This window comes from Manacus vitellinus, unplaced genomic scaffold, assembly GCF_001715985.3.
Source record: "Manacus vitellinus isolate BGI_N305 unplaced genomic scaffold, ASM171598v3 ctg7180002433876_pilon, whole genome shotgun sequence".
Classification (NCBI taxonomy): domain Eukaryota; kingdom Metazoa; phylum Chordata; class Aves; order Passeriformes; family Pipridae; genus Manacus; species Manacus vitellinus.
In genome coordinates, this window is record NW_021938528.1 from 28,100 (window position 1) to 54,757 (window position 26,658).

The following is a 26,658-nucleotide window of genomic DNA, read 5'->3' on the forward strand; positions in this document are numbered from 1 at the left end:
CCATTTCCTATGGGTTGAGCAGCTTTTTGCCTGCACAAGAGTTTCTAATTTTGAAATCCTAAAGCAAAAGCCTGGATCAGATGGACCCAATGCCAGAAGGACTGAGTGGGTGGCATGCCTGCCCATGGCAGGTAGGTTGGAACTAGATGGTCTTGAAGGTCCCTTCCAACCCACTCCAGGATTCTATGGTTCTATGGCTGAAGTCTCATGCAAGGTAGAGGGGGAAGGAAAGAAAAATCAACAACAGAAATCAAACAAACATAAAAAACCAACCAACCAAACAAAAAAAACCACTCTTGATAAACTTAATTCTAATCCTACACATTTCTTAGTGTGATGGTACTTCTGATCAAGAATTCATTTTTAATCATAAAAAAACCTGAAGAATTGTTTTGCCTTTATTTTTCCACATTCCCAGGTGCTGCATCGACTATCCCCCAACACCTTAACATGGACAACGCCAGCAGCGTGAAGGAATTCATCCTCCTGGGCTTCTCAGACAACCAGGGGCTGCAGAAAATATATTCAGTGCTCTTTCTGGCTTTCTATCTCATCACTGTAGCAGGAAATCTGCTCATAGTGGTCACTGTCATCAGCAGCCAGGGCCTCAACTCGCCCATGTACTTCTTCCTCTGCTACCTGTCCTTTGTAGACATCTGCTACTCCTCCACCACGGCTCCCAAAATGATTGCTGGCCTGTTGGGGGGGACTAAAAGCATCTCCTTCGTGGGCTGCATGGCCCAGCTCTTTGGGTTTCACTTCTTTGGCTGCGCTGAGATCTTCCTCCTCACGGCCATGGCCTACGACCGCTACGCTGCCATCTGCAGGCCCCTCCACTACGCCGCCCTCATGAGCGGCCGCACCTGTGGCCTCATGGTGCTGGGCTCGTGGCTCGGGGCCTTCTTCCACTCCACCCTGCAGCTCCTTCTCACCATTTGCCTCCCGTTCTGTGGCCCAAACAAAATCAATCACTACTTCTGTGATGTCCACCCCCTGCTCCGCCTGGCCTGTGCCGACACCCGTGCCGCAGGTGCTGCCGTGGTCGCCAACAGTGGCTTGATAACTCTGAGTGCTTTTGCCATCCTGGTCTCGTCCTATGTTGTCATCCTGCTTTCCTTGAAAGGTCAGACAGCTGCAGGGCGGCACAAGGCCCTCTCCACCTGCGGCTCCCACATCACCGTGGTGATCCTGTTCTTCGGGCCGTGCACGTTCATCTACATCCGCCCCTCCAGCAACCTGGTGGAGGACAAAGACGTGGCCGTGTTCTACTCCATCATCACACCCATGCTGAACCCTCTCATCTACACCCTCAGGAACCAGGAAGTGAAGAGTGCCATGAGAAAGCTGTGGAGCAGAAAAGTGGGAAGCCAAAATGCAAAGGTGCAGGACCATAGTCATGTTTCCAAAAGATCGGAGAAAATCGAGCATCTTTGGCTATGATTTCTTTTGTGACAATTCCTCACGACCTGCCCTTTAAAGGACAGCTTGCTGGGAGCTCCTGCTGTTATTAGGAAGGAACTAAAGGTTTATTTGCTGAGGGGAAAGACACTGTGAACTCTGTGATGAGCTGGCATTCCCTGTCTATTCTTTGTCAACAAGCACAGGTCCAGACCAGGGCCTCTTGAGCACAAACTCAACACCAGTGTTGAAATAAATACTATCAAAAGGACTGAAAATGTTGTCCAGGTAGACCATCCCATTAAAAAAACAAACACGAAAACCTGATATTCTGTGGGAGTTGAGTCCTTTGCTGATGCAAGTAATGGGAGAGGAAACTTCTCCCCTTCCCCTCTCCCCTCAACAAATCCTTTCTGAAGTGTTCCAGACCAGGTTGGATGGGGTTTGGAGCAACCTGGGTTAAGGGAAGGTCTCCCTGCCCATAGCAGGGGGTGGAATGAGATGGTCTTTAAGGTCCCTTCCAAACCAAACAGATATTCTAGAATCCTACAAGTCTATTTACTTCTCCCATCCCTGCTGCCATCCTTCCAACCCTACCCTCTATCTTTCAGCTCGGCCTCATGTCTTTCATTTTCATCTTTAGACGAATAGAGAATCACACATCTAATGAAAGACACTTTCCTGACTGTTAAAAATTAAGGAGTCACCAAAGTAGGGCTTTGGAGGCACAAATTCATGGGAGAATAATAATAAAAAAGAATTGTTTAGCAACTATTCCAGTAGTCAAGATAACCCCTTACTTCAGGTAGGATTGAAGGTTACAAGGTGTTCCCAGCCCAAGACAGGGTCAGGATAACACACAAAAATGTCCTTTATAACAAACACACACAAAAAAATTAAAATATATAATTGTTTTTAGCTTGTGTAGTATTTACTTGTGTAAATAAAATTTACATATGCTTCCCCCTTCCCCTATAGAAGCCTCTGACCTGAAAGATTTTCTCTTCGGTGTTGGGATAAATTGTGGGAAGGGGTGGGGGAAGCCTGGAAGTTGGATTTTGGATTTCTAATGTGGCTCAAACTGCCACAATAACACACACACACACAAAATACTAAAAATTTTTAAAAATCAATTTTTAAATGCTTTGGAGGTGAACACCAATGGAGTTTTTAGTGGTCTCATTTCTGCGTGCTGCTGAGCAAGTATTCCCCCAGAGCTTATGGAAGGTGTCACTGAAAGCAGCATTAGGCTTCTCCACATTTTATTAAAAATTCTTACAAAAACTTCAGACTTGAGCTAAAAAGTTGCTTCTGTGCTTTACACTGTGGCAGTAAAAATTACTGATAGGAAGAGAGGAATTCACCACAAACCTTTCCAACTTTTTGAAGTCATTTCCTGTGTTACTTCTTGTTTCAAATTCATATTCATCAGGCATCTAAGGGATAACATCTGTAGCACAGGTGTGATTTTTGGGTTTTTTTGTGCAGTGGTAAGAACGAGTTAATAAGAAATAAGGATGCGGATGAGAAATATTAGCTTAGGACAGAAAGCAGAATTTATATAAATTTATAGGAAATTTATATATATGAGACATGTATGAGACATCCTACATAAGAGGCATCTTTACTCCAACACTTCTCTCCAGACACTCCCCTAAGAACTATCCAAAGAACAATTTGAGCTCCTTGTCCACTGATGATTTCTGACAAAACTTCATTTGCCTCTGGGATCTCCTTACTCCTGAGAGTCTTGGGCTTCTGCTACAGAAATAATTGTTCTTGTAGATGCTCTTGCAGGTTGGGGTTTTTTTTCCAGACTGGGGAATTGAGACAGAGAGTTGGGCTGTTCTTTTCAGCCACTGCAGGGCTCAGAGTTGGCAGAGATTTCCACTTGCTTTCACAACTTCTAAGCAGCAAATTGCAGCTGAGACATTCTGATGAAACCCCCTGAAGTGCTTTGGGGAGGTCCTCAGAGGAGTGACAGCAAGAGAACTCTCAGTGGAAATGTTTGGAGATTGTCCCTTGGTTTTGTACAGGCCTGGCTGAAATCCTGCCCTTGAAAAGCAGCATTTCTGGTGAGTGACTTTTGTGGGGTCTATTTTATGATTGAGAAAAAAACCCCCTCAATTACAGCTTTAGAATCACAGGATGGTTTGGGATGAAAGGCACCTCCAAGCTCATATTGTTCTGACTCTCCCTGCCAGAGGCAGGGACACCTTCGACTAGATTGGGTTGCCCAAGCCCCACCCAATGTGGTCTTGAGCACTTCCAGGGATATCACACAGGAGTGATTCTTGTGTAGTGTGGGGCAATGCTGCAAAGGTGAATTTGTGTGTGTTTGTCAGGAAAGGAGGGTCACCAACAGCTCGTTCACTCCCCCTGTGTCACTACAGGCGTGTTTAGGAGCTGTTCAGGACTAAGTCCAGCACCTGCCTCTTATTTTTACCACCCTTCTCAACTAAATAATCTGAACTTGCTATTACTTATGTCAAGAATACATTCTGACTCAGATAGCACTGTTATTCCTTTAGGAAAGTATTGACTTGAAATTGAAATTGTCCCAAAAATACAGAAAAAAAAAAAAAAAGCTGAATATTTAACATGTCAGAGGTCAGTTTGTGCATGTTCTGATCCTGCCTCAGGTCTGATGTCATTCCTGTTGTCTCTTTTCTGGGCTCCAGGTCTTGCCTGAGTGGTGTCTAGGGAGAACACAAACAGTGGGACCCAGTTCATCCTCCACAGACTGACATAAGACAGGACAGGAGCAGAAGTCTGCTTGTTCTTTTTACTCTTCTACACCACTATCATTTTTGGAAACCTGCTCATCATCATGACTATAAAGACAAGTGACAGGCATGGTTGATCTGTCTGTTGGAGCCCCTCTGCTCTGAAGACAGGCTACGACAGCTGGGGGTGTTCAGCCTGCAGAAGAGAAGGCTCTGGGGAGACCTTAGAGCCCCTTGCAGTGCCTGAAGAGGCTCCAAGAGAGCTGGACAGGGACTTTGGACAAGGCCCTGGAGTGACAGAACAAGGAGGACAAGCCATTTCCAGTACAGAAATGTAGAAATGACCCCAGAATCTCACAACTCTGGGCAATGCCCTTCTACTGCAAATTGACTGGCTGTGGTCAAGGCATGAATTTTCTAAAAACTTCTATTGGCAGAGGAATGAGATGTCCTTAAAATAGTTGACAATTCACTCATTTGACTGAAGGTAACTGGTGACACATGGAGATGAAATACAGCAGCAAGTCCTTGGCAGAAGAGGAAGGGTTTATCTTCACTGTGTAAAACTAAACCCAGGGGTGCAGTCAATAAGGCTTTCTTTCCGGATTGGAGGAGCAGCCCCTGAAGATGGAGCAGAAATGGCCTTCAAATTCAATAATCACATTCATTCTTTTTAGAGATTACATGCTTTCAGAGACTAGATTCTAGGCTTTAAAATTCATGCCATGGGTTTGATTCCTTGGCTGGCTGCTGGACACCCCCACTCTCTCACTCATCCTCAGCTGGCTATGGGAAGAAATTGAAAGAAAAAAATTGAAATAAAAAATGCTGAGATAAAGATGGGGGATCTCTTCTCAATTAACACCATGGCTGGAAGAATCAGTTCAATCTGATTTGAACTTGAGCCACAGTTCTCAGTGACATATCCCCACCGATATGATGGTCTGCCCAGACCTTCCTTTGACTTGGGGAGTGAACATTCATATTTGGTCATGTTTACATCTCATCCTGGTGAGGCATTGATCCAGTCTATCCCTGGGAAACCAGGACTCCCTGTCCTGGCCCTGAAGCTCTCTGATCTCAAGCAACATTTCCTGCTGCCTCACACTGGCTCAATGCACAGATCAGTGGTAGAACCCTACGTTTGCCATTTTATTACTAGAAACTTCAGGCTTTGTTTCATACAAAGGTCTTGTGAGTGCTTGGAAGTGTGTGGTGTTTTCTCCTCTCTTCATCAACCCCAGGACTCCACTCACAAAAGGTCCTCAAGTGACTTGGGACCCAACCAAGGGACCCAACCAGCAAAACTATTTAATAAGGCCCTCAGGGACCTGCTTGCAGTTTGCTAATGACACATTTCTCTCAGGTCCAACTCTCTTTTGCCTGTGTTTAGTCCCCAGTATGTTCCAGGAGTATTTATAGGCTGTGCTGGGGTGGGGTGACTTCAGGGAGAAGGAAGATGGAGGAAATGCAGAGCTCTCTTCCAAAAACCTTGGAGATGTTCCCTCATTGGATCTCTCAGTGTAAGTGACAGACAGAAAACAGGACATTGATGCCATCACAGTAAAACTTGCCTGGCAAGAAAAAAAAACTGCCTTGAAAAATACCTGAAGCAAGTTTCGATGCAACAAGAAAAATAAGAGCAAGGGCACAGGAATTGCAAGCAGGAGGAAGAAGAGTGGAACAATTCCCTGACCTGTCTGGTGAAGAACTCGGAACACGGAGTGAATGATTTCAAATGTTTTCAGGCAACAAATGTGGAACTCAGAAAGTTGATGTAGCAACATTTAGGGACTGGGTACTGTAGGAAGCATTTTTTCTCTCCTTTCCTTATGTTCTTCGTGTCAGCCATGTGGTATTAAAGCACATGTGTGTGGTGGTGTTTGTTTATGTGAAAGGCAGAGAGAAATCCTTGGTAAAGTGTTGAAAAATATGCAGAAACATGTAAATGCTAAATGTTGGCCATTGGGATCCTTTAAGGCAGCTTTACTTAATGCTGATGGCATCCTAGACATCTGGCCTGGGGCAGGTATCTGCTCTCCATTTACACTCAAGGACAGAGGGACAATCTTTGATGGGCTAAATCATCTCCCTGTGGTGTAATGACCTAATAAAGGTCAACTGAGCTGTGTCTTTAAGGTGTTTCTTCCTCTTTCTTGACTACACAGGAAGGCAGAGCTGCTACACACCAACTGTGATGCCTGTTCTGAGCTCTCTGTCTAGTACAACCTCGGGGTGGCTGTAGACTCTTCACCCTTTCTGCAGCTCCGGAAAACTACAGAGACTGTGGGAAAGAGAGAGGGAAAAGTGGGATCATTCCTAAAGTGATGCCATGATTTGCAGACAGATATTCTGAATTCTGTGCTGAGATCTACCAGAAAGGGGGAGAAAATAGAGCAAGACCTGAGGAAAGTGCAAAAGGCAAGAGGCACACAAGAAAAACAGACTCTGGTTTCTTGCTAGTAACCTCCTGCTTGCTGAGTTAGAAACTCTTGGGCAGAAATGAGCAGCAAAGGAATTTCCTGGTGGGATTGTAAATGGAAATGGGCATTCCTCTGCTGGTCCCATTTGAACCTCCCCAAGACAGTGAGTGTATTTGTCTACTGGAGAACTTTAACAATTCCTTTAAAAAATAAAGAGGTAGAGAAACTGGGCAGGGGTTTGCAGCTTCTGCTTTGTTAGAGACCCCAATTTTGGGAGGGAGGGTGTGTTCTGATAACAGCAGGCCTAAGGGAGCACTCAGGCTTCCAAACAGCTGCTGGCTCGGGGGAGAGCATTTCCAGTGAGGAACCTGCTTTCTGTGCATATATTTCCAGTTTCAGAGTGGATGAGCTAACTAGAGAGTCCTTTCCTCAATTTAGAGGAGAGCCATTAGGAAAAGAACATGCAGCATCTCGTGCCTGAGCCATATATTGTAGAGAAGATGCTTGAGCATGGCAGGATTTACTTCCATCCTAGCCCTTCCAATTCCCAGCAGATAAAAGGACACTGTAGCATTTTTCCAGCTCTCTATTCTGTGAGAGTAGGATGTGGTGGAATTGCCATCCCTTCAGGGTTTGAAGTGACATGTGCATGTGGCACTTGGGGACATGGTTGAGTGGTGGGCTTGGCAGTGCTGAGGGAAGGGTTGGACTCCATGATCTCAGAGATCTTTTCAACCTCAATGATTCCATGATTCTGGGATTCCTCCCTGACAGAATAGGAGCACACATTTGTCACAACAACTACAGTGCAGGAAAACAGTGGGTTCAGGGCTGAGGGTCAGTGTGGAGGGGTCAGAGATCTGAAACGGGAGTGGGAAGGCAGAGGAGCAGGGGACAGTGCTCTTTGCAAACGCTGCTCACTGTGATTTAGGACATGACACTGTGCTTTCTGTAGCAGGAAAAACAGCAGCAAATGCACGCTGCTGTCACCATCCATGACCCTTGGAGCTGTAGCACATTCCCTTCTTCTGCTGGCCAGCCCATGACTGCCCCTCAACACCTGTGCCATGGGAGCCTGAGCTGCAGCCATGGCACGGAGCAACTTCTCCCAGGTGACTGAATTCATCCTCCTGGGGCTCTCTGACACCAGGGAGCTGCAAGTTGTCTTGTTCACCATCTTCTTCCTGGCCTACACCATGGTTCTGCTGGGGAACCTTCTCATCATTGTGACAGTCAGGACTGACCCCAAGCTCTCCTCACCCATGTACTTTCTCCTCTGCAACCTGTCCTTCCTCGATATCTGCGGGACCTCTGTCACCGTTCCCAGGATGCTGGTGGACCTGCTCTCCCACAGGAAGGCCATTGTGTTTGAAGGCTGCATCGCCCAGCTCTTCTTCCTGCACTTTGTTGGCTCCTCGGAGATGTTCCTCCTGGCCGTGATGGCCTACGACCGCTACACGGCCATCTGCAAGCCCCTGCACTACACGGCCATCATGAGCCGCTGGGCCTGCTGGCTGCTGGTCTGCTCCTGCTGGGCAGGGGGGTTCCTGCACTCCATCACCCAGACTTGGCTCACAATCCAGCTCCCCTTCTGCGGCCCCAACACCATCGACAGCTACTTCTGCGACGTGCAGCCCGTCATCCGCCTGGCCTGCGCCGACATCTACCTCACCCAGTGGCTCATGGCCTCCAACAGCGGCCTCATCTCCCTGGGCTGCTTCCTGCTGCTGCTCACCTCCTACACGCTCCTCCTGCTCTCCCTCCGGGGACGCCTCACCCAGGGCCACTGCAAGGCGCTCTCCACCTGCGCCTCGCACCTGCTGGTCGTCACCCTCTTCTTCCTGCCCTGTATCTTCATCTACCTGAGGCCCCCCTGCACCTTCCCCTTCGACAAGTACGTCTGTGTCATCTACACCATCTTGTCCCCGCTGATGAACCCCCTCATCTACACCCTGAGGAATAACGAGGTGAAGGAATCCATGCAGAGGCTCTGGAAGTGCTGCAGCATCTTCTGAGACTTGCACCTGGCGTGACTTTCCTACAGACTGATGGCTTGGTGACTAATGCCTCCACCCTTCAAATTAGGTGTGTGGATAAATACATACACATATATAAATATTCATATTAAAAATCCATGTTGAAAAATTGAAACTTTTTAAAATATTAAAAATCCATGTTGAAAAAACCAAAACTTTCTAAACTGTTTCATTCGTGTGGGGCCATAAGTTTCAAATAAATAAATCAAGCACAAGCATTTCCTCTCTCTCTGCCGTGCTGTTACTGTGCTGTGACAGCAGATGGCAGAGGCACATGCACTTAGTGTCCCCAAATTCCCCCACTGACACCGATGTTCTCAGGTGAAGGCAGAGACAGTGTAGACATTGTTTGTAGGATTTTCTTCCGACATATAAGGATGGGAACTCTTTTAACCTTTCAGAACATAGTCCTAATTCTCTCACTGAAGTGCATTATTAAAAACATATAAGAGACAAAATATAGAAGAAGGAGAGGGATTTTGGACAAGAACATGCAGTGACAGGCCAAGGGGGAATGGCTTCACACTGACAGAGGGTGGGTTTCAATTGGATGTTAGGAGGAAATTCTTCCCTGTAAGGGGAGTGAGGCCCTGGCACAGGATGCCCAGAGAAGCTGTGGCTGCCCCATCCCTGCAAGTGTTCAAGACCACGTTGGACAGGGCTTGGAGTAATCTGGGCTAGTGGAAGTGGTTCCTGCCCATGGCAGGGGGTGGGACTGGATGATTTTTACAGTTCCTTCCAATCCAAACCATCCAGGGATTCTGTGATCCTATGAAGGAGTGACCCAATCCGGCATTCTGCCTGGGGAGATAACAACAGGGTTTGGGGAAGAAGATTAAGGAGAAGGCAGTAGGATTTTGTTCTGTGATGTGTTTTTAATAAGCAACATTTCCACCTCACAGTAATTAAGTTTCTCTATTTCTGAGGGCAACAATGACATCACCAAATCCATCAGGGATGGAAGTGCAGTGGCTGCCATCAGGAGAACACCAACCAGAATGATTTAGGATTGGATTCATCCCATCAAAATTAGAATCCCAGAATTATTTATATTGGAAAAGCCCTCTAAGACCAGCAAGTCCATCCCTTCCCCCAGCACTGCCAAGGCCACCACTAACCCACAGCCCCAAGTGCCACATCCACGTGCCTTTTAAATCCCACAGCGATGGTGACTCCACCACTGCCCTGGGCAGCTGTGCCAGGGCTGGACAACCCTTCTAGGAAGAAAGTTTTCCCAATATCCAATCTAAATTGTTGCAAAGGAAGTGGGAGGCTCAAATTCCTCTCTCAAATTAGCCCTCACTCTCACACCAGCAGAAAGAAGAGGAAGATCAGAAGCATCAGGGAGTCCCTGATCCTCCTGCTTAAGAGAGATTTCCACCTATCTCCCACCTTGATGCAAATCAGACTTCATTTGAATGGTGAATTCCTACTTAGAATCATGATTGGATCACCATGGAATGGTTTGGATTGGAAGGGAGTTTTTCCTCTTTAGTATTAGAGGGAAATGCTGAAATATTAAAATGTCCTCCAGGTCAATTGGGTAAATTTCAATGGAGAAAAAAATTAAAATGTATCCCTGTGATAATTTTTAAGAATTCCAATCAAGTTTTTATTAGACATTTCAGAATGTATATTATAGAAATCACATACAATCTTATCATATTTCATAAAATTCTGGTTTAGATGGCATAAAATTAGGCAGGAAATCACACCCAGAGACTGGTCACCCAGTTTTGGACTACATGTTTTGTGTTCCAATGACATCTCCCAGCTCAGCTTTAACAAAAACCCAAATGAAAATTCCATCTTTTTGGGAGCTGGTGTCTCAATACAAGGATGGGACTTGGAATAGCCTGGTCCAGTGGAAGGTGTCCCTTCCCATGGCAGGGGGTTGGAATGAACGAGCTTTAAGGTCCCTTCCAACCCAAACCATTCTGGGAAGACAAACAATTCAATGCAATTGATTTTTCTCTCCAGGAAACATCTTGGCATGACTTTAATAAGGCCTCAGTTGGTGCTGTTAAAAAGTTGGGCCTGACAAATCGCAAAGGTGCAACTTTGGCAGTTGAGTTTGGAAGCGTCTGGAAATTGGCTCCACTGCGCATCATTAAAAGCACAAGTTCTTTCTCTCCTGGAAATTAGCAGCTCTGAGCTCACTGTCATCCAGAGGACAGGGAAAAATGGCCTCAAAGGGCAAAAATATTCCCTTGACAACTGCTAAGATCTCTACAATGCTTTTGTTAAATGCCAAGTCAACTGAAGAAATCCCCGTCTAATCAATTTTGTTTCAAGACCATGGGACTGAAACACAAATGGACATCAGAGAAAAGGGACTGCAGTCAGTCTGGGCTCACCATAAGCATTTCTAGGCGGAAAACTCAAGGCTTAACAAGGCTGGGTAGTCCCAGAATGGTTAAAAACAAATCCCTTTGCTTGTGTTACACTGGGGATGGTCCTGGTGTGGCAGGAGGGGAGGGCAACAGGGCTAATCCAGCATATCATCAACTGGGGTACATCTGCATTCTGCAAATAGAGAATTTTTTTCTCTGTTTTGGGGGTGTTTTGTGTGTTGTTTTTTAATAACTGGTTTTAGAATAGAATAGAATGTAAGAACTGGAACTTTCAACTGTGCCTCATCAGCCAGGGATTCCTTCTTGAGTCCACAGCTCACAAATTGCCTTGTACCAAGTGGCTTGGAATGACGGAGCAATTTGGATGAACAAGACACAGAAAGAGTTTTCACTGGGCTGCCCATACCAGCAGCTCCTATGGGATGGCAACATTAAAGGCATTTTTACACCACCCAAGGATCTCCAGGCTGCTTGGAGGCATTGCAAGATGAGGAATACGAGTGGGATTTTTATTGACTGGTTTACCCTGAGGCAGAAAGCTTAGCCCAAAGACCATCCTGTCTTTCTAATTCTATTGACCCAACTAAAAATACCCCTGGAAATACACACTGGAGCACTGGATGCAGAGCTGAGAGCCAGTAGTCCAAAAAGTAGTCCTGGGTGAGTGGCACCTTGATTTTGTGGGAGGTATTGCCCTCTCATGGCTGTTCAATGAAAAGTTGGGTCCCAGGCAGTGGAAGTGACATGAAGCCAGTGTAGGAAAATGGAAAGGCACAGCCCTCCTTCTCCTCACAGTTATGCATGGGATTGATCCCCTTGTTGCATCCCTTTCTGGCCTCTGGCTTTAACACAAAATTATTCTCTTCATTCTTTCTTGCAAAACTTCATGGGAAGTGTGAGGGTTTATGGTCCTTGGGCCAACTGCAGCACACAGGCAAAGACCTGGACCAGGTGGATTTATTCCAGACCCTTGGATAACTCCAATGTAGGGAATCCCAGAATGGTAGGGGTTGGAAGGGACATTAAAGATCATCGTGTTCCAGTGCCCTGCCAAGGGCAGGGACACTTTCCACTAGACCAGGTTGCTCCAAGGCCTGTCCAACCTAGTCTGGAAAACTTCCAGGCATGGGGCAGCCACAGCTTCTCTGGGAAACTTGTGCCAGGAACTCCTCATCCTCACAGGGAAGAACTTCTTCCTAATATGTCCCTTAAATCTCTCATCCTTTAGTTCAAAAGCGTTCCCCCTTGTCCCATGGAAGATGCCTTAATTTTGAAAGAGTCACAGCCTGCAAACACAGCAAGCAAGCTTGAGAAATGATTGACAGGCAGTGTCATTCATGGGAACAGGGCAGAAACTACAGGCAGCTATTGCTGCATTTGGAACGGGCCTGTTCCTAGTCCTGGACATCACATGGGAAGTGATTCTTCCATAAACTAAGGCAGGGATGCTTTCTGGAACCAATTTTTTGATAGCTCTCCAAAAGCAGTGCTGATCATTTGAGTTCCTTCCATTTCCAGCCCCCTTGGGCAACATTCTGAAAAAAAAAACCATACATGCAATTATGGTAACACCCAAAAAAGCTTCAGAGACACTTGTCCCCAGACACACCTTCTTGTTTATAAACCTCATTAAAGAGGAGAGCTGCTCACCCTGGCAGCCCAGCCAGCCCTTCTGCCAGTGCTCACGGGGGTCTGGGTGAATATTGCTACACTGCCCAACCTGGACTCATCTCTTCCTTCACAGTGAGAGAATTGTTCTGTCCTATGTAGATATTCCAATCCGATGGTGAAGGAAGAAAAAGGAGGGTTTTATTTCCTGGGGATACTCAGGACTCTCTATTACCTGTCGTTAATTCTGTGGAGCAGTGAGTATTTCTGGGTTCTTTCTGTGGTATTTCACCTGGATGAGTTCCCCATCTGAAGAACCTGCCTTTTATTTCTGTTGACTAAAATATTCCCTTCTGTACTTTAAGCTCTGACTTTGGTCCCTCTCAAGCTTCTGTGAGAACATGAGAGCACAGAGGAGCCGGCCTTGGAAGGGATATCATAATCACCTGTTAAATCTCTGTACCAATGAAATCTCTTACAAATGAGAACGTGGGACAATAGTCACACCAACAGCCCCATAATCAAGCTCTAATCTCCAGAAAGGAGGCACTTAATTCTGAACTTTGCTTTATCTCCCTATAGAGCTGATATGGAAATCCTTACCATAAATCCCGAGTTACATTCCAGGAAGCAATGCAGGATAAATGGGAAGACCCTTGAATGCCAAATGTAGTCTTCTTTGAATTGAAAAAAGAGTGAAAGTCCAGAGAGATCCTAAGAGGACAAATTCTGTTATGGAAGTCTAGAGGGCAAAATGTAGAGAAAGGTGGGAAGTCTTGAATTGGATACCAGATTAGATCTCTTTTGACATCCCACTCGGTGAACCTGAAAGAACCAAAATCATAGAAGCACAGAATGGTTTGGAAGGAAGGGACCTTCAAGACCCTCTAGTTCCAACCCTCTGCCATGAGAAGGGACATTTTTCTCTTGATTATTAGGGCTTTAATTCTTCTGTGGTAGCATTACTCCTCTAAAAATAAGTTTTAGTTTCAGCTGGTAAACTAGACACCTTTGGGGACACTGTTATGCTGAAAGGCTTTCTAGGGATCTGTACCCCACTCTCCTCACTCTGACAACCTTCAAAGACCACTCACCCTGCCTGCAACTGTGTCCAACTAAGCTGGACACCTCAGACAAGGTAAAACCAACTTTCAGCTCTTCAGGCTGAGATGACAACTTGCAAGAATTCAACATTTTGGATTCATGCCTTTGAAGCTTAATGCCTCCATTTTTCCTTTCACCCTAGGTAGAGGTGGGTCAGATTTAGATTTGGAGTGTGGCAATGCAAGCTTGCAAATGTTTTTGAACTGCAAAACAGACCCCTTGCACTCTTCAGAAGGCGGGTGCAAATTTGACTAAGTCCCAACTTTTTCTCTCTTCCAGGGAAACCTCTGTCTCCTTTCCAGAATGAAAGACAAGATGCAGAGGCACAACCTCTCAGCAGTGTCTGAATTCATTCTCATCGGCCTTTCTGATGCTCCACACGTCCGTTTGCTCCTCTTTGTGCTGTTCCTGACCATTTATTTGGCCACCATGGCAGGCAACATCACAATCCTCCTTGCTGTCAGCACAGACACCCGCCTGCACAACCCCATGTACTTCTTCCTGGGCAACTTAGCCTTGCTGGATATCTTATGTCCTACTATCACCGGGCCCAAGATGCTGGGGGCCTTGTTGCTTGACAACAAGGGCATTTCCTTCAAGGGCTGCCTCTTCCAGCTCTTTTTCCTCATTCATGTGGTAGGCACAGAGATCTTCCTCTTGGCTGTCATGGCCTACGACCGCTACGTCGCCGTATGCCACCCCCTGAAGTACCCGAACATCATGAGGATGAAGCTGTGTGCTCACCTGGCCATTGGTACCTGGCTGGTAGGGTTTTTGAACTCCCTCCTGCACACCTCTTTGGTTTTTACCCTGCTTTTTTGTGACTCCAACCAAGTGGACCAATATTACTGTGACATTCCTCCTGTGCTGGGCCTCTCCTGCTCGTCTACTTGGAGCAGGGAACTGGTGATTCTGGCAGTCGCTGGGGTGCTGGGGAGCGGCGCCTTTGTGCTCACTCTCACCTCTTATCTCTGCATCCTCCTGGCCATCCTGGCCACCAACTCCTCCCAGAGCAGGCACAAAGCCTTCTCCACCTGTGCTTCTCACCTGACCGTGGTTTGCCTTTTCTATGGGACCACCATCTGCACCTACGTGCGCCCTTCCTCCACCTACTCACCTCTGCGGGATAGGATCGTTTCCATGCTCTATGGAATCCTCACCCCCCTGCTCAACCCCATCATCTACAGCCTGAGGAACAAAGAGCTGAGAAGTGCCCTAAGGAGAGGGATCAGACAGCTCAGAACGGCTGTCACAGCACAACAACACCTCGCCCAGTCTCGGGCGTCCTCTGCAGCTCCAGCAGTTGGATAGGAACTGCAGCTTGTGACTGACCTTCTAAAAATTAGATGCTGCAAGCCAAACTCATTTTTTGGGACTCAAAACTTCTCCTCTGGGCTCAAAACTCCTTTTCTGGGCTCCCTTTGCAGTTAGCAGGGAGAACTGTGCACCTCCAGAGGGCCAAGCGGATGGCACAGCTTTGGGTCACGGTCACAGCAGGAGAAGACCTCAGTTGGGAAGGTTTTTCTCCCCTGAGCCCAGAGGAAGGTTAGGTGAGAGCACACAGGCGTTGGATGCATATTTTAGACCCCACTGCCGGGATCGGCACTGGGGCTCTGTCCCTGTCGCCATTCTCAGCACGGCCAGCAGGGGGCGCTGCCGGCCCCGGCTGTCCTCCCCTGAGGCCCCGGGTGCGGGAGAGGCCGAAAATGGAGATTTCCCCCCACCCAGCAGGGGAGGGCAAAGGGGAAAGAAGGGCCCTTTCGTTCCCACTAAACTCACGCTGGCTGCGGCTGGCTGCGGTCAGGACGGCCCCTTTTTCATCGATGAATTCTGAGCAGAGTCAGGTTGCAGACAGAGCAGCGCGCAGGCCAGACGAGGCTGGAGAGCAGCCACGTGACCAGAAAATACTCATCCAGTTTCTGATCCTCTTTCTCTGAAAGTCTCTTTTTGGCTGCTCTCACAAATGGATACCCCTGGGCCTGTCTCTCACCACAGAGCTCTTCTCATATTCTTAGCCCTGTTGAGGGACTGCCCTGTTGGAACAGGGGGATGGAAATACAGGCAGCACCATCATCCAAATAAATGGAGGAAAAATGTATTTTTATTATGAAATCCTCCTATGAATCATCCCCTCTGCATTTACACTTTGAATTTGCCATTGAAAATCAGATACATATTTGTTCATCTTCCTTTCCCAAAGATTCTAAGACAGCTTTAACTTCCTCACCCAATAGTTCTTCCTTGAGTTGTTGCTGGTAGCCCTTATTAACCTGGTCAGGACTCCAGTGTAAAATGCTATTTAAATTAAAAGACTATTTACACCCAGAGCACTACTTAACCTCTTCATAAATTGGAGGGTTTCTCTTTTCCCTGCATGGATCACCGGCATTCTGTGTCAGGAGATGGTCACATCACCTTGGCTGTTAATGGGCCATTCTAAACTGCAAGAAATGTCAACAAAACAAAGTCATGGGCAGTGGATGAAACTATTGACAGATGCCCATACATCAGAATTCAAAAATACACAGGAAACTTTAGAGCAGTGAGGAGTTTAAGTGATACTTAAATTCATTGCATCCTGGAATGGTTTGGGTTGGAAGGCACCTCAAAGATCATTGAATTCCAACCCACTCCATCAGCAGGGCCACCGACCACTAGACCAGGTTGCTCCCACCTGGCTTTGAACAATTCCAGGGATGGGGCATCCACAGTTTCTCTGGGTAACCTCTACCAGGGCCTCACCACCCTCACAGCCAACAATTCCTTCCCAATAGCCCATCTAACCCTCCCCTCTAGCACTTGAAAGCCACTCCCCCTAATTGATCAAGTGATCATAGGAAAGCCTGGACTTGCAAAGACTCAACTCAGCTGACTTGCACAGATGCACAAGAGCTGACTTCCTCCCCTCCCTCAGTTTCCCAATTTGTAAAATAAGGGTTTTTTTCCCTTACTCTGTAGTTCCCTGACTTTTGCTGAAACCTGCAAGTTCTTGCAAGAGACTTTATTCACTGGGCTGTCAGTGATGAAATTTCATGTCAAATAGGGACTTGGAGGGTCATCAAGAGGTGACCATCTTCTGTCTCTCTTCTACTTACTACTAGAGATCTCTGATTTTTTATTTATTTTTATTTTTTTAATGAAGATTCCTGATGGATGTGGTTTGCTTTTTGAATAAAACCTGATTTAGAAGTCCTGTTTTATTTCTCACAAAACTATAAAGCCAAAGCAGTGGATCCAATGGGCCCCTTGGGACTTGGGAAAACCACAAATCCTGGTTTCATGATGGATTTTGGGAATGGTTAACTGGACTAGGTCACATCACATGCTTGTCCAGTTTAATATTCAGCTCATCCATTGCCTGTTAGCTCAAGGAATCCTGGAATCAGTCAGGTTGGAAAAGCCCTCTAAGATCAGCGAGTCCAACAGTTCCCCCAGCACTGCCAAGGCCACCACTAAACCATGGCCCCAAGTGCCACATCCACACAAGTTTGAAACCCCTTCAGCACCCTCTCAGTGAAGAAAGTTTTCCTACTATCTGATGTAAACTTCCCCTCCCAGGACAGGATTAATTTCTCCTCCTTCCCAACTTCCTTTCATTCGGCCTTCACACCTCCCTCCTGCAGCCCCAAGAGCCCTGCAGAGGAGACATTTCCTTGGAGAGGCTGCAGGAGTTCTACAGAAACAGGGAATTAAGCCCTTGAGGTGGGAGATTTCCTTGGAGATGCTTAAGAAGAGCTACATAAACAATTTTCTTCTCAGCCTTCTCTCTGCTTGCTGGGCTGGGTGTGCAGCCTTCAGTGCCCACCCATCTCCAAGCAGCCTCCAAAGCAGCTCTCGTGGGCAGGAAACATCCAGATACACCTGCTGATACAGGAAAGCAAGAAATTCAATTAGGTGGGATTATTGCACCTCCTAAGCAAGCACTGCAAGCTTTCCAGAGGCTGTTCTCTGTTTTTGAAAGAATGGGCTCTATCTCATTCATCCCAGGAAAGGCAGAGGTTGAGGAGATAAAATCTTGCAGCCCTTACACAAACAATTAGATCTTCAAACACAGAGAAGGTAAGTTTTCCACATTCTCTGCGTCCTTTCCCCTTTTATCCTTCCTCTTTTCTTTCCTCTTTCTGCTTTCCTTTCCTCTTTTCCCCCCTCATTTTTCAAATGTGAAAAAATAAAGAAGAAATTTTCACTGAACCATCTCTGGCTCTCTTTGCCCAGAACCACATCCAGAGCCAGTCCTGCAGTCCCAAATTAAGTTCTTTAATTCTCTTTCCCATTAACCACCTGAGATTTTAGGGGAAAACACTTGCAAGAAGGAGGTGGTGCAAGTTCTCATCCTTTCTTGAAATTAAAACAGTCCACATTGTATTTCTTTCATATTGCAGTTGACTACATTATATCACATACCTCTAATCCATCCCTTAAAAGATACTTTTAGAGGGAAGACCTCTAAATTTTGCCCCCTTTCTTGAATACCTTTTACCTCCTGCCAGTACAACTGGAAGCAGAGGAAAAGTCCCAAACTTTCCCAACTTCCTCTCTAGGTTTCCCTTTGTGGGCAATTTTGAGAGCAATTTTGGGTTTTCTCCATTTCCTATGGGTTGAGCAGCTTTTTGCCTGCACAAGAGTTTCTAATTTTGAAATCCTAAAGCAAAAGCCTGGATCAGATGGACCCAATGCCAGAAGGACTGAGTGGGTGGCATGCCTGCCCATGGCAGGTAGGTTGGAACTAGATGGTCTTGAAGGTCCCTTCCAACCCACTCCAGGATTCTATGGTTCTATGGCTGAAGTCTCATGCAAGGTAGAGGGGGAAGGAAAGAAAAATCAACAACAGAAATCAAACAAACATAAAAAACCAACCAACCAACCAAAAAAAAACACTCTTGATAAACGTAATTCTAATCCTACACATTTCTTAGTGTGACTGTACTTCTGATCAAGAATTCATTTTTAATCATAAAAAAACCTGAAGAATTGTTTTGCCTTTATTTTTCCACATTCCCAGGTGCTGCATCGACTATCCCCCAACACCTTAACATGGACAACGCCAGCAGCGTGAAGGAATTCATCCTCCTGGGCTTCTCGGAGAACCAGGGGCTGCAGAAAATATATTCAGTGCTCTTTCTGGCTTTCTATCTCATCACTGTGGCAGGAAATCTGCTCATAGTGGTCACTGTCATCAGCAGCCAGGGCCTCAACTCGCCCATGTACTTCTTCCTCTGCTACCTGTCCTTTGTAGACATCTGCTACTCCTCCACCACGGCTCCCAAAATGATTGCTGGCCTGTTGGGGGGGACTAAAAGCATCTCCTTCGTGGGCTGCATGGCCCAGCTCTTTGGGTTTCACTTCTTTGGCTGCGCTGAGATCTTCCTCCTCACGGCCATGGCCTACGACCGCTACGTTGCCATCTGCAGGCCCCTCCACTACGCCGCCCTCATGAGCGGCCGCACCTGTGGCCTCATGGTGCTGGGCTCGTGGCTCGGGACCTTCTTCCACTCCACCCTGCAGCTCCTTCTCACCATTTGCCTCCCGTTCTGCGGCCCAAACAAAATCAATCACTACTTCTGTGATGTCCACCCCCTGCTCCGCCTGGCCTGTGCCGACACCCGTGCCGTGGGCGCTGCTGACGTGGTCAACGGTGGCTTGATAACTCTGAGTGCTTTTGCCATCCTGGTCTCGTCCTATGTTGTCATCCTGCTTTCCTTGAAAGGTCAGACAGCTGCAGGGTGGCACAAGGCCCTCTCCACCTGCGGCTCCCACATCACTGTGGTGATGCTGTTCTTCGGGCCGTGCACGTTCATCTACATCCGCCCCTCCAGCAACCTGGTGGAGGACAAAGTCGTGGCCGTGTTCTACTCCATCATCACACCCATGCTGAACCCTCTCATCTACACCCTCAGGAACCAGGAAGTGAAGAGTGCCATGAGAAAGCTGTGGAGCAGAAAAGTGGGAAGCCAAAATGCAAAGGTGCAGGACAATAGTCATGTTTCCAAAAGATCGGAGAAAATCGAGCATCTTTGGCTATGATTTCTTTTGTGACAATTCCTCACGACCTGCCCTTTAAAGGAGAGCTTGCTGGGAGCTCCTGCTGTTATTAGGAAGGCACTAAAGGTTTATTTGTTGAGGGGAAAGACAGTGTGAACTCTGTGATGAGCTGGCATTCCCTGTCTATTCTTTGTCAACAAGCACAGGTGCAGACCAGGGCCTCTTGAGCACAAACTCAACACCAGTGTTGAAATAAATACTATCAAAAGGACTGAAAATGTTGTCCAGGTAGAGCATCCCATTAAAAAAACAAACACGAAAACTTGATATTCTGTGGGAGTTGAGTCCTTTCCTGATGCAAGTAATGGGAGAGGAAACTTCTCCCCTTCCCCTCTCCCCTCAACAAATCCTTTCTGAAGTGTTCCAGACCAGGTTGGATGGGGCTTGGAGCAACCTGGGTTAAGGGAAGGTCTCCCTGCCCATAGCAGGGGGTGGAATGAGATGGTCTTTAAGTTTCCTTCCAACCTAAACAGATATTCTAGAATCCTACAAGTCTATTTACTTCTCCCATCCCTGCTGCCATCCTTCCAACCCTACCCTCTATCTTTCAGCTCGGCCTCATGTCTTTTATTTTCATCTTTAGACGAATAGAGAATCACACATCTAATTAAACACACTTTCCTGACTGTTAAAAATTAAGGAGTCACCAATGTAGGGCTTTGGAGGCACAAATTCATGGGAGAATAATAATAAAAAAGAATTGTTTAGCAACTATTCCAGTAGCCAAAATAACTCCTTGCTTTAAGTAGGGTTGAAGGTTACAAGGTGTTCCCAGCCCAAGACAGGGTCAGAATAACACACAAAAATGTCCTTTATAACAAACACACACACACAAATTAAAATATATAATTGCTTTTAGCTTGTATAGTATTTATTTGTGTAAATAAAATGTACATATTCTTCCCCCTTCCCCTATAGAAGCCTCTGACCTGAAAGATTTTCTCTTCGGTGTTGGGATAAATTGTGGGAAGGGGTGGGGGAATCCTGGAAGTTGGATTTTGGATTTCTAATGTGGCTCAAACTGCACAATAACACACACACACAAAATACTAAAAATATTTAAAAATCAATTTTTAAATGCTTTGGAGGTGAACACCAATGGGGGTTTTGGAGGTCTCATTTCTGCGTCCTGCTGAGCAAGTATTCCCCCAGAGCTTATGGAAGGTGTCACTGAAAGCAGCATTAGGCTTCTCCACATCTTATTAAGAATTCTTACAAAAACTTCAGACTTGAGCTAAAAAGTTGCTTCTGTGCTTTGCACTGTGGCAGTAAAAATTACTGATAGGAAGAGAGGAATTCACCACAAACCTTTCCAAATTTTTGAAGTCATTTCCTGTGTTACTTCTTGTTTCAAATTTATATTCATCAGGCATCTAAGGGATAGCATCTGTAGCACAGGTGTGATTTTTGGGGTTTTTTGTGCAGTGGTAAGAGCGAGTTAATAAGAAATAAGGATGCAGATGAGAAATATTAGCTTAGGACAGAAAGCAGAATTTATATAAATTTATAGAAAATTTATATATATGAGACATGTATGAGACATCCTACGTAAGAGACATCTTTACTCCAACACTTCTCTCCAGACACTCCCCTAAGAACTATCCAAAGAATAATTTGAGCTCCTTGTCCACTGATGATTTCTGACAAAACTTCATTTGCCTCTGGGATCTCCTTACTCCTGAGAGTCTTGGGCTTCTGCTACAGAAATACTTGTTCTTGTAGATGCTCTTGCAGGTTGTTGGTTTTTTTTTCCAGACTGGGGAATTCAGACAGAGACTGGACCACTATTTCTGCCATGTCCACTCTTGGCTGGTGCTGACCTGCGCTGACACCTACACCAGCAGTGTCGGCGTAGCTGTCAGCAGTGGCATGATTTCCCTGGGCTCTTTTGTTGTCCTTGCAGTATCCTATACTGCTATCCTGCTTTCCTTGAGGACACACTCTCCCAAAGGGTGGCTCAAAGCTCTCGACACAAGCTCTTCCCACATCATGGCCGTCACCCTGTTCTTTGGGCCCTGCATTTTCATCTGCCTGTGCCCTTCCGCCACCTGCCCGGCGGACAAGGTGGTCTCTGTCTTCTACACCATCATCACACCCATGCTCAATCCCTTCAGCTACACCCTGAGAAACCAAGAGGTGAAAAACAGCATGAAAAAGTTGTGGAGCAGGACAGTGAGGAGGAGTGAGAAATGAAAGGACACGGCAATGTTTGTAAGATGACAGGAGCTTAAGACATCATGGGGAGGGAAAGAAAAACTGGTATTTGGTGGAAGTTTGGTGATTTGCTGCTGCCAATTACTGGAGGGGAATCTTTCCTTCTTCCTCTACCAGTGCAATTTCCAGTGAAATCATTACTATTCCGATTCAATATCAGTATCATGATAAAATGTTCATCAGGGTAAGAGCTGAAAGCTTTCCTACAGGAGTCAGTGTGAATGCTCCCATTTTGATAGATTTGCTATCTTCTGGTGAATGTGCTGTCTCCTTCAGATTTGTTCTCCCTCCTGCCCCTGGGTGTTCAAATACTCCCCTAGGAGGTCCACTGCCAACAACTGGAAGACATGCAAATTAATGCCCACCTCCAAAAACCACTCCTGTACAATAAACAGGAAATTATGGCTATTATTGGTTGGATCAACTTTATTTCAAGGAATCCTGAGACACTGATTTGATGTCACAGGTGACCCTTATCAGGGCAGCAGCCTGAGCATGGTTAAAGAGCACAGGCATGGTTGATCTGTCTGTTGGAGCCCCTCTGCTCTGAAGACAGGCTAGGACAGCTGGGGGGGTTCAGCCTGCAGAAGAGAAGGCTCTGGGGAGACCTTAGAGCCCCTTGCAGTGCCTGAAGAGGCTCCAAGAGAGCTGGACAGGGACTTTGGACAAGGGCCTGGAGTGACAGGACAAGGAGGACAAGCCATTTCCAGTATAGAAATGTAGAAATGACCCCAGAATCTCACAACTCTGGGCAATGCCCTTCTACTGCAAATTGACTGGCTGTGGTCAAGGCATGAATTTTCTAAAAACTTCTATTGGTCCTAAAATTTTGGAAAGGGAAGCAGAGGAATGAGATGTCCTTAAAATAGTTGACAACATACTCATTTGCCTGAAAGTAATTGGCAACACGTGGAGATGAAATACAGCAGCAAGTCCTTGGCACTTTATGATGGCAGTAAAATTAGAAGTAAAACATCATCACATGGACCAAAAAGTATTAGAATTTCTCTATATGTCCATCAGAATAGGAAGACAAAGAGGTAACCAGGACTGGCAGAAGAGGAAGGGTTTATCTTCACTGTGTAAAACTAAACCCAGGGGTGCAGTCAATAAGACTTTCTTTCCGGATTGGAGGAGCAGCCCCTGAAGATGGAGCAGAAATGGCCTTCAGATTCAATAATCACATTCATTCTTTTTAGAGATTACATGCTTTCAGAGACTAGATTCTAGGCTTTAAAATTCATGCCATGGGTTTGATTCCTTGGCTGGCTGCTGGAACACTCCCACAGCCCCTCTCTCACTCATCCTCAGCTGGATATGGGAAGAAATTGAAAGAAAAAAATTGAAATAAATAATGCTGAGATAAAGATGGGGGATCTCTTCTCAATTAACACCATGTCTGGAAGAATCAGTTCAATCTGATTTGAACTTGAGCCACAGTTCTCAGGGACATATCCCCACTGATATGATGGTCTGCCCAGACCTTCCTTTGACTTGGGGATTGAACATTCATATTTGGTTCTGTTTACATCTCATCCTGGTGAGGCATTGATCCAGTCTATCCCTGGGAAACCAGGACTCCCTGTCCTGGCCCTGAATCTCTCTGATCTCAAGCAACATTTCCTGCTGCCTCACACTGGCTCAATGCACAGATCAGTGGTAGAACCCTACATTTGCCATTTTATTACTAGAAACTTCAGGCTTTGTTTCATACAAAGGTCTTGTGAGTGCTTGGAAGTGTGTGGTGTTTTCTCCTCTCTTCATCAACCCCAGGACTCCACTCACAAAAGGTCCTCAAGTGACTTGGGACCCAACCAAGGGACCCAACCAGCAAAACTATTTAATAAGGCCCTCAGGGACCTGCTTGCAGTTTGCTAATGACACATTTCTCTCAGGTCCAACTCTCTTTTGCCTGTGTTTAGTCCCCAGTATGTTCCAGGAGTATTTATAGGCTGTGCTGGGGTGGGGTGACTTCAGGGAGAAGGAAGATGGAGGAAATGCAGAGCTCTCTTCCAAAAGCCTTGGAGATGTTCCCTCATTGGATCTCTCAGTGTAAGTGACAGACAGAAAACAGGACATTGATGCCATCACAGTAAAACCTGCCTGGCAAGAAAAAAAAACTGCCTTGAAAAATACCTGAAGCAAGTTTTGATGCAACAAGAAAAATAAGAGCAAGGGTACAGGAATTGCAAGCAGGAGGAAGAAGAGTGGAACAATTCTCTGACCTGTCTGGTGAAGAACTCGGAACATGGAGTGAATGATTTCAAATGTTTTCAGGCGACAAATGTGGAACTCAGAAAGTTGATGTAGCAACATTTAGGAACTGGGTACTGTAGGAAGCATTTTTTCTCTCCTTTCCTTATGTTCTTCGTGTCAGCCATGTGGTATTAAAGCACATGTGTGTGGTGGTGTTTGTTTATGTGAAAGGCAGAGAGAAATCCTTGGTAAAGTGTTGAAAAATATGCAGAAACATGTAAATGCTAAATGTTGGCCATTGGGATCCTTTAAGGCAGCTTTACTTAATGCTGATGGCATCCTAGACATCTGGCCTGGGGCAGGTATCTGCTCTCCATTTGCACTCAAGGACAGAGGGACAATCTTTGATGGGCTAAATCATCTCCCTGTGGTGTAATGACCTAATAAAGGTCAACTGAGCTGTGTCTTTAAGGTGTTTCTTCCTCTTTCTTGACTACACAGGAAGGCAGAGCTGCTACACACCAACTGTGATGCCTGTTCTGAGCTCTCTGTCTAGTACAACCTCGGGGTGGCTGTAGACTCTTCACCCTTTCTGCACCTCTGGAAAACTACAGAGACTGTGGGAAAGAGAGAGGGAAAAGTGGGATCATTCCTAAAGTGATGCCATGATTTGCAGACAGATATTCTGAATTCTGTGCTTGAGATCTACCAGAAAGGAGGAGAAAATAGAGCAAGACCTGAGGAAAGTGCAAAAGGCAAGAGGCACGCAAGAAAAACAGATTCTGGTTTCTTGCTAGTAACCTCCTGCTTGCTGAGTTAGAAACTCTTGGGCAGAAATGAGCAGCAAAGGAATTTCCTGGTGGGATTGTAAATGGAAATGGGCATTCCTCTGCTGGTCCCATTGGAACCTCCCCAAGACAGTGAGTGTATTTGTCTACTGGAGAACTTTAACAATTCCTTTAAAAAATAAAGAGGTAGAGAAACTGGGCAGGGGTTTGCAGCTTCTGCTTTGTTAGAGACCCTAATTTTGGGAGGGAGGGTGTGTTCTGATAACAGCAGGCCTAAGGGAGCACTCAAGCTTCCAAACAGCTGCTGGCTCGGGGGAGAGCATTTCCAGTGAGGAACCTGCTTTCTGTGCATATATTTCCAGTTTCAGAGTGGATGAGCTAACTAGAGAGTCCTTTCCTCAATTTAGAGGAGAGCCATTAGGAAAAGAACATGCAGCATCTCGTGCCTGAGCCATATATTGTAGAGAAGATGCTTGAGCATGGCAGGATTTACTTCCATCCTAGCCCTTCCAATTCCCAGCAGATAAAAGGACACTGTAGCATTTTTCCAGCTCTCTATTCTGTGAGAGTAGGATGTGGTGGAATTGCCATCCCTTCAGGGTTTGAAGTGACATGTGCATGTGGCACTTGGGGACATGGTTGAGTGGTGGGCTTGGCAGTGCTGAGGGAAGGGTTGGACTCCATGATCTCAGAGATCTTTTCAACCTCAATGATTCCATGATTCTGGGATTCCTCCCTGACAGAATAGGAGCACACATTTGTCACAACAACTACAGTGCAGGAAAACAGTGGGTTCAGGGCTGAGGGTCAGTGTGGAGGGGTCAGAGATCTGAAACGGGAGTGGGAAGGCAGAGGAGCAGGGGACAGTGCTCTTTGCAAACGCTGCTCACTGTGATTTAGGACATGACACTGTGCTTTCTGTAGCAGGAAAAACAGCAGCAAATGCACGCTGCTGTCACCATCCATGACCCTTGGAGCTGTAGCACATTCCCTTCTTCTGCTGGCCAGCCCATGACTGCCCCTCAACACCTGTGCCATGGGAGCCTGAGCTGCAGCCATGGCACGGAGCAACTTCTCCCAGGTGACTGAATTCATCCTCCTGGGGCTCTCTGACACCAGGGAGCTGCAAGTTGTCTTGTTCACCATCTTCTTCCTGGCCTACACCATGGTTCTGCTGGGGAACCTTCTCATCATTGTGACAGTCAGGACTGACCCCAAGCTCTCCTCACCCATGTACTTTCTCCTCTGCAACCTGTCCTTCCTTGATATCTGCTGCACCTCTGTCACCGTTCCCAGGATGCTGGTGGACCTGCTCTCCCGCAGGAAGGCCATTGTGTTTGAAGGCTGCATTGCCCAGCTCTTCTTCCTGCACTTTGTTGGCTCCTCGGAGATGTTCCTCCTGGCCGTGATGGCCTACGACCGCTACACGGCCATCTGCAAGCCCCTGCACTACACGGCCATCATGAGCCGCTGGGCCTGCTGGCTGCTGGTCTGCTCCTGCTGGGCAGGGGGGTTCCTGCACTCCATCACCCAGACTTGGCTCACAATCCAGCTCCCCTTCTGCGGCCCCAACACCATCGACAGCTACTTCTGTGACGTGCAGCCCGTCATCCACCTGGCCTGCGCCGACATCTACCTCACCCAGTGGCTCATGGCCTCCAACAGCGGCCTCATCTCCCTGGGCTGCTTCCTGCTGCTGCTCACCTCCTACACGCTCCTCCTGCTCTCCCTCCGGGGACGCCTCACCCAGGGCCACTGCAAGGCGCTCT

The 26,658-nt window shown here is 46.6% G+C and overlaps 5 protein-coding genes across 5 annotated transcripts; all 5 read left to right on the top strand.

Moving 5' to 3' along the window:
• Positions 1-435: 435 nt before the first annotated feature.
• Positions 436-1,440, top strand: LOC108642344 (olfactory receptor 4S2-like). The gene has a single exon (XM_018086865.3). The coding sequence runs from the start codon at positions 451-453 to the stop codon at positions 1,438-1,440; it is 990 nt and encodes a 329-aa protein (XP_017942354.3). The 5' UTR covers positions 436-450.
• Positions 1,441-7,431: 5,991 nt separating this feature from the next.
• Positions 7,432-8,562, top strand: LOC108642345 (olfactory receptor 1509-like). Its single transcript, XM_018086866.2, has one exon. It carries the CDS (start codon positions 7,636-7,638, stop codon positions 8,560-8,562), a length of 927 nt encoding a protein of 308 aa, XP_017942355.1. The 5' UTR covers positions 7,432-7,635.
• Positions 8,563-13,952: 5,390 nt separating this feature from the next.
• On the top strand, positions 13,953-14,960 carry LOC108642346 (olfactory receptor 5V1-like). The gene has a single exon (XM_018086867.2). The coding sequence runs from the start codon at positions 13,953-13,955 to the stop codon at positions 14,958-14,960; it is 1,008 nt and encodes a 335-aa protein (XP_017942356.1).
• Positions 14,961-18,683: 3,723 nt separating this feature from the next.
• On the top strand, positions 18,684-21,884 carry LOC108642349 (olfactory receptor 4S2-like). Its single transcript, XM_018086870.2, has 2 exons — positions 18,684-19,556; positions 21,828-21,884. The coding sequence occupies exons 1-2, from the start codon at positions 18,684-18,686 to the stop codon at positions 21,882-21,884; spliced, it is 930 nt and encodes a 309-aa protein (XP_017942359.2).
• A 3,858-nt stretch (positions 21,885-25,742) lies between these two features.
• On the top strand, positions 25,743-26,651 carry LOC108642347 (olfactory receptor 4M1-like; the record flags this gene model as incomplete). Its single annotated transcript, XM_018086868.3, has 1 exon — positions 25,743-26,651. A coding segment is annotated over exon 1 (705 nt), but the record flags the coding sequence as incomplete, so codon positions are not given.
• Between the last annotated feature and the right edge of the window lie 7 nt (positions 26,652-26,658).

Bases quoted from the DNA above. Each gene is read 5' to 3' on its own strand.
- LOC108642346 (XM_018086867.2), top strand. From the start codon at position 13,953: ATGAAAGACAAGATGCAGAGGCACAACCTCTCAGCAGTGTCTGAATTC.
- LOC108642349 (XM_018086870.2), top strand. From the start codon at position 18,684: ATGGACAACGCCAGCAGCGTGAAGGAATTCATCCTCCTGGGCTTCTCG. The intron at 19,557-21,827 runs GTGAAGAGTGCC...AGAAACCAAGAG, and splicing joins ACACCCTCAGGAACCAGGAA to GTGAAAAACAGCATGAAAAA.
- LOC108642344 (XM_018086865.3), top strand. From the start codon at position 451: ATGGACAACGCCAGCAGCGTGAAGGAATTCATCCTCCTGGGCTTCTCA.
- LOC108642345 (XM_018086866.2), top strand. From the start codon at position 7,636: ATGGCACGGAGCAACTTCTCCCAGGTGACTGAATTCATCCTCCTGGGG.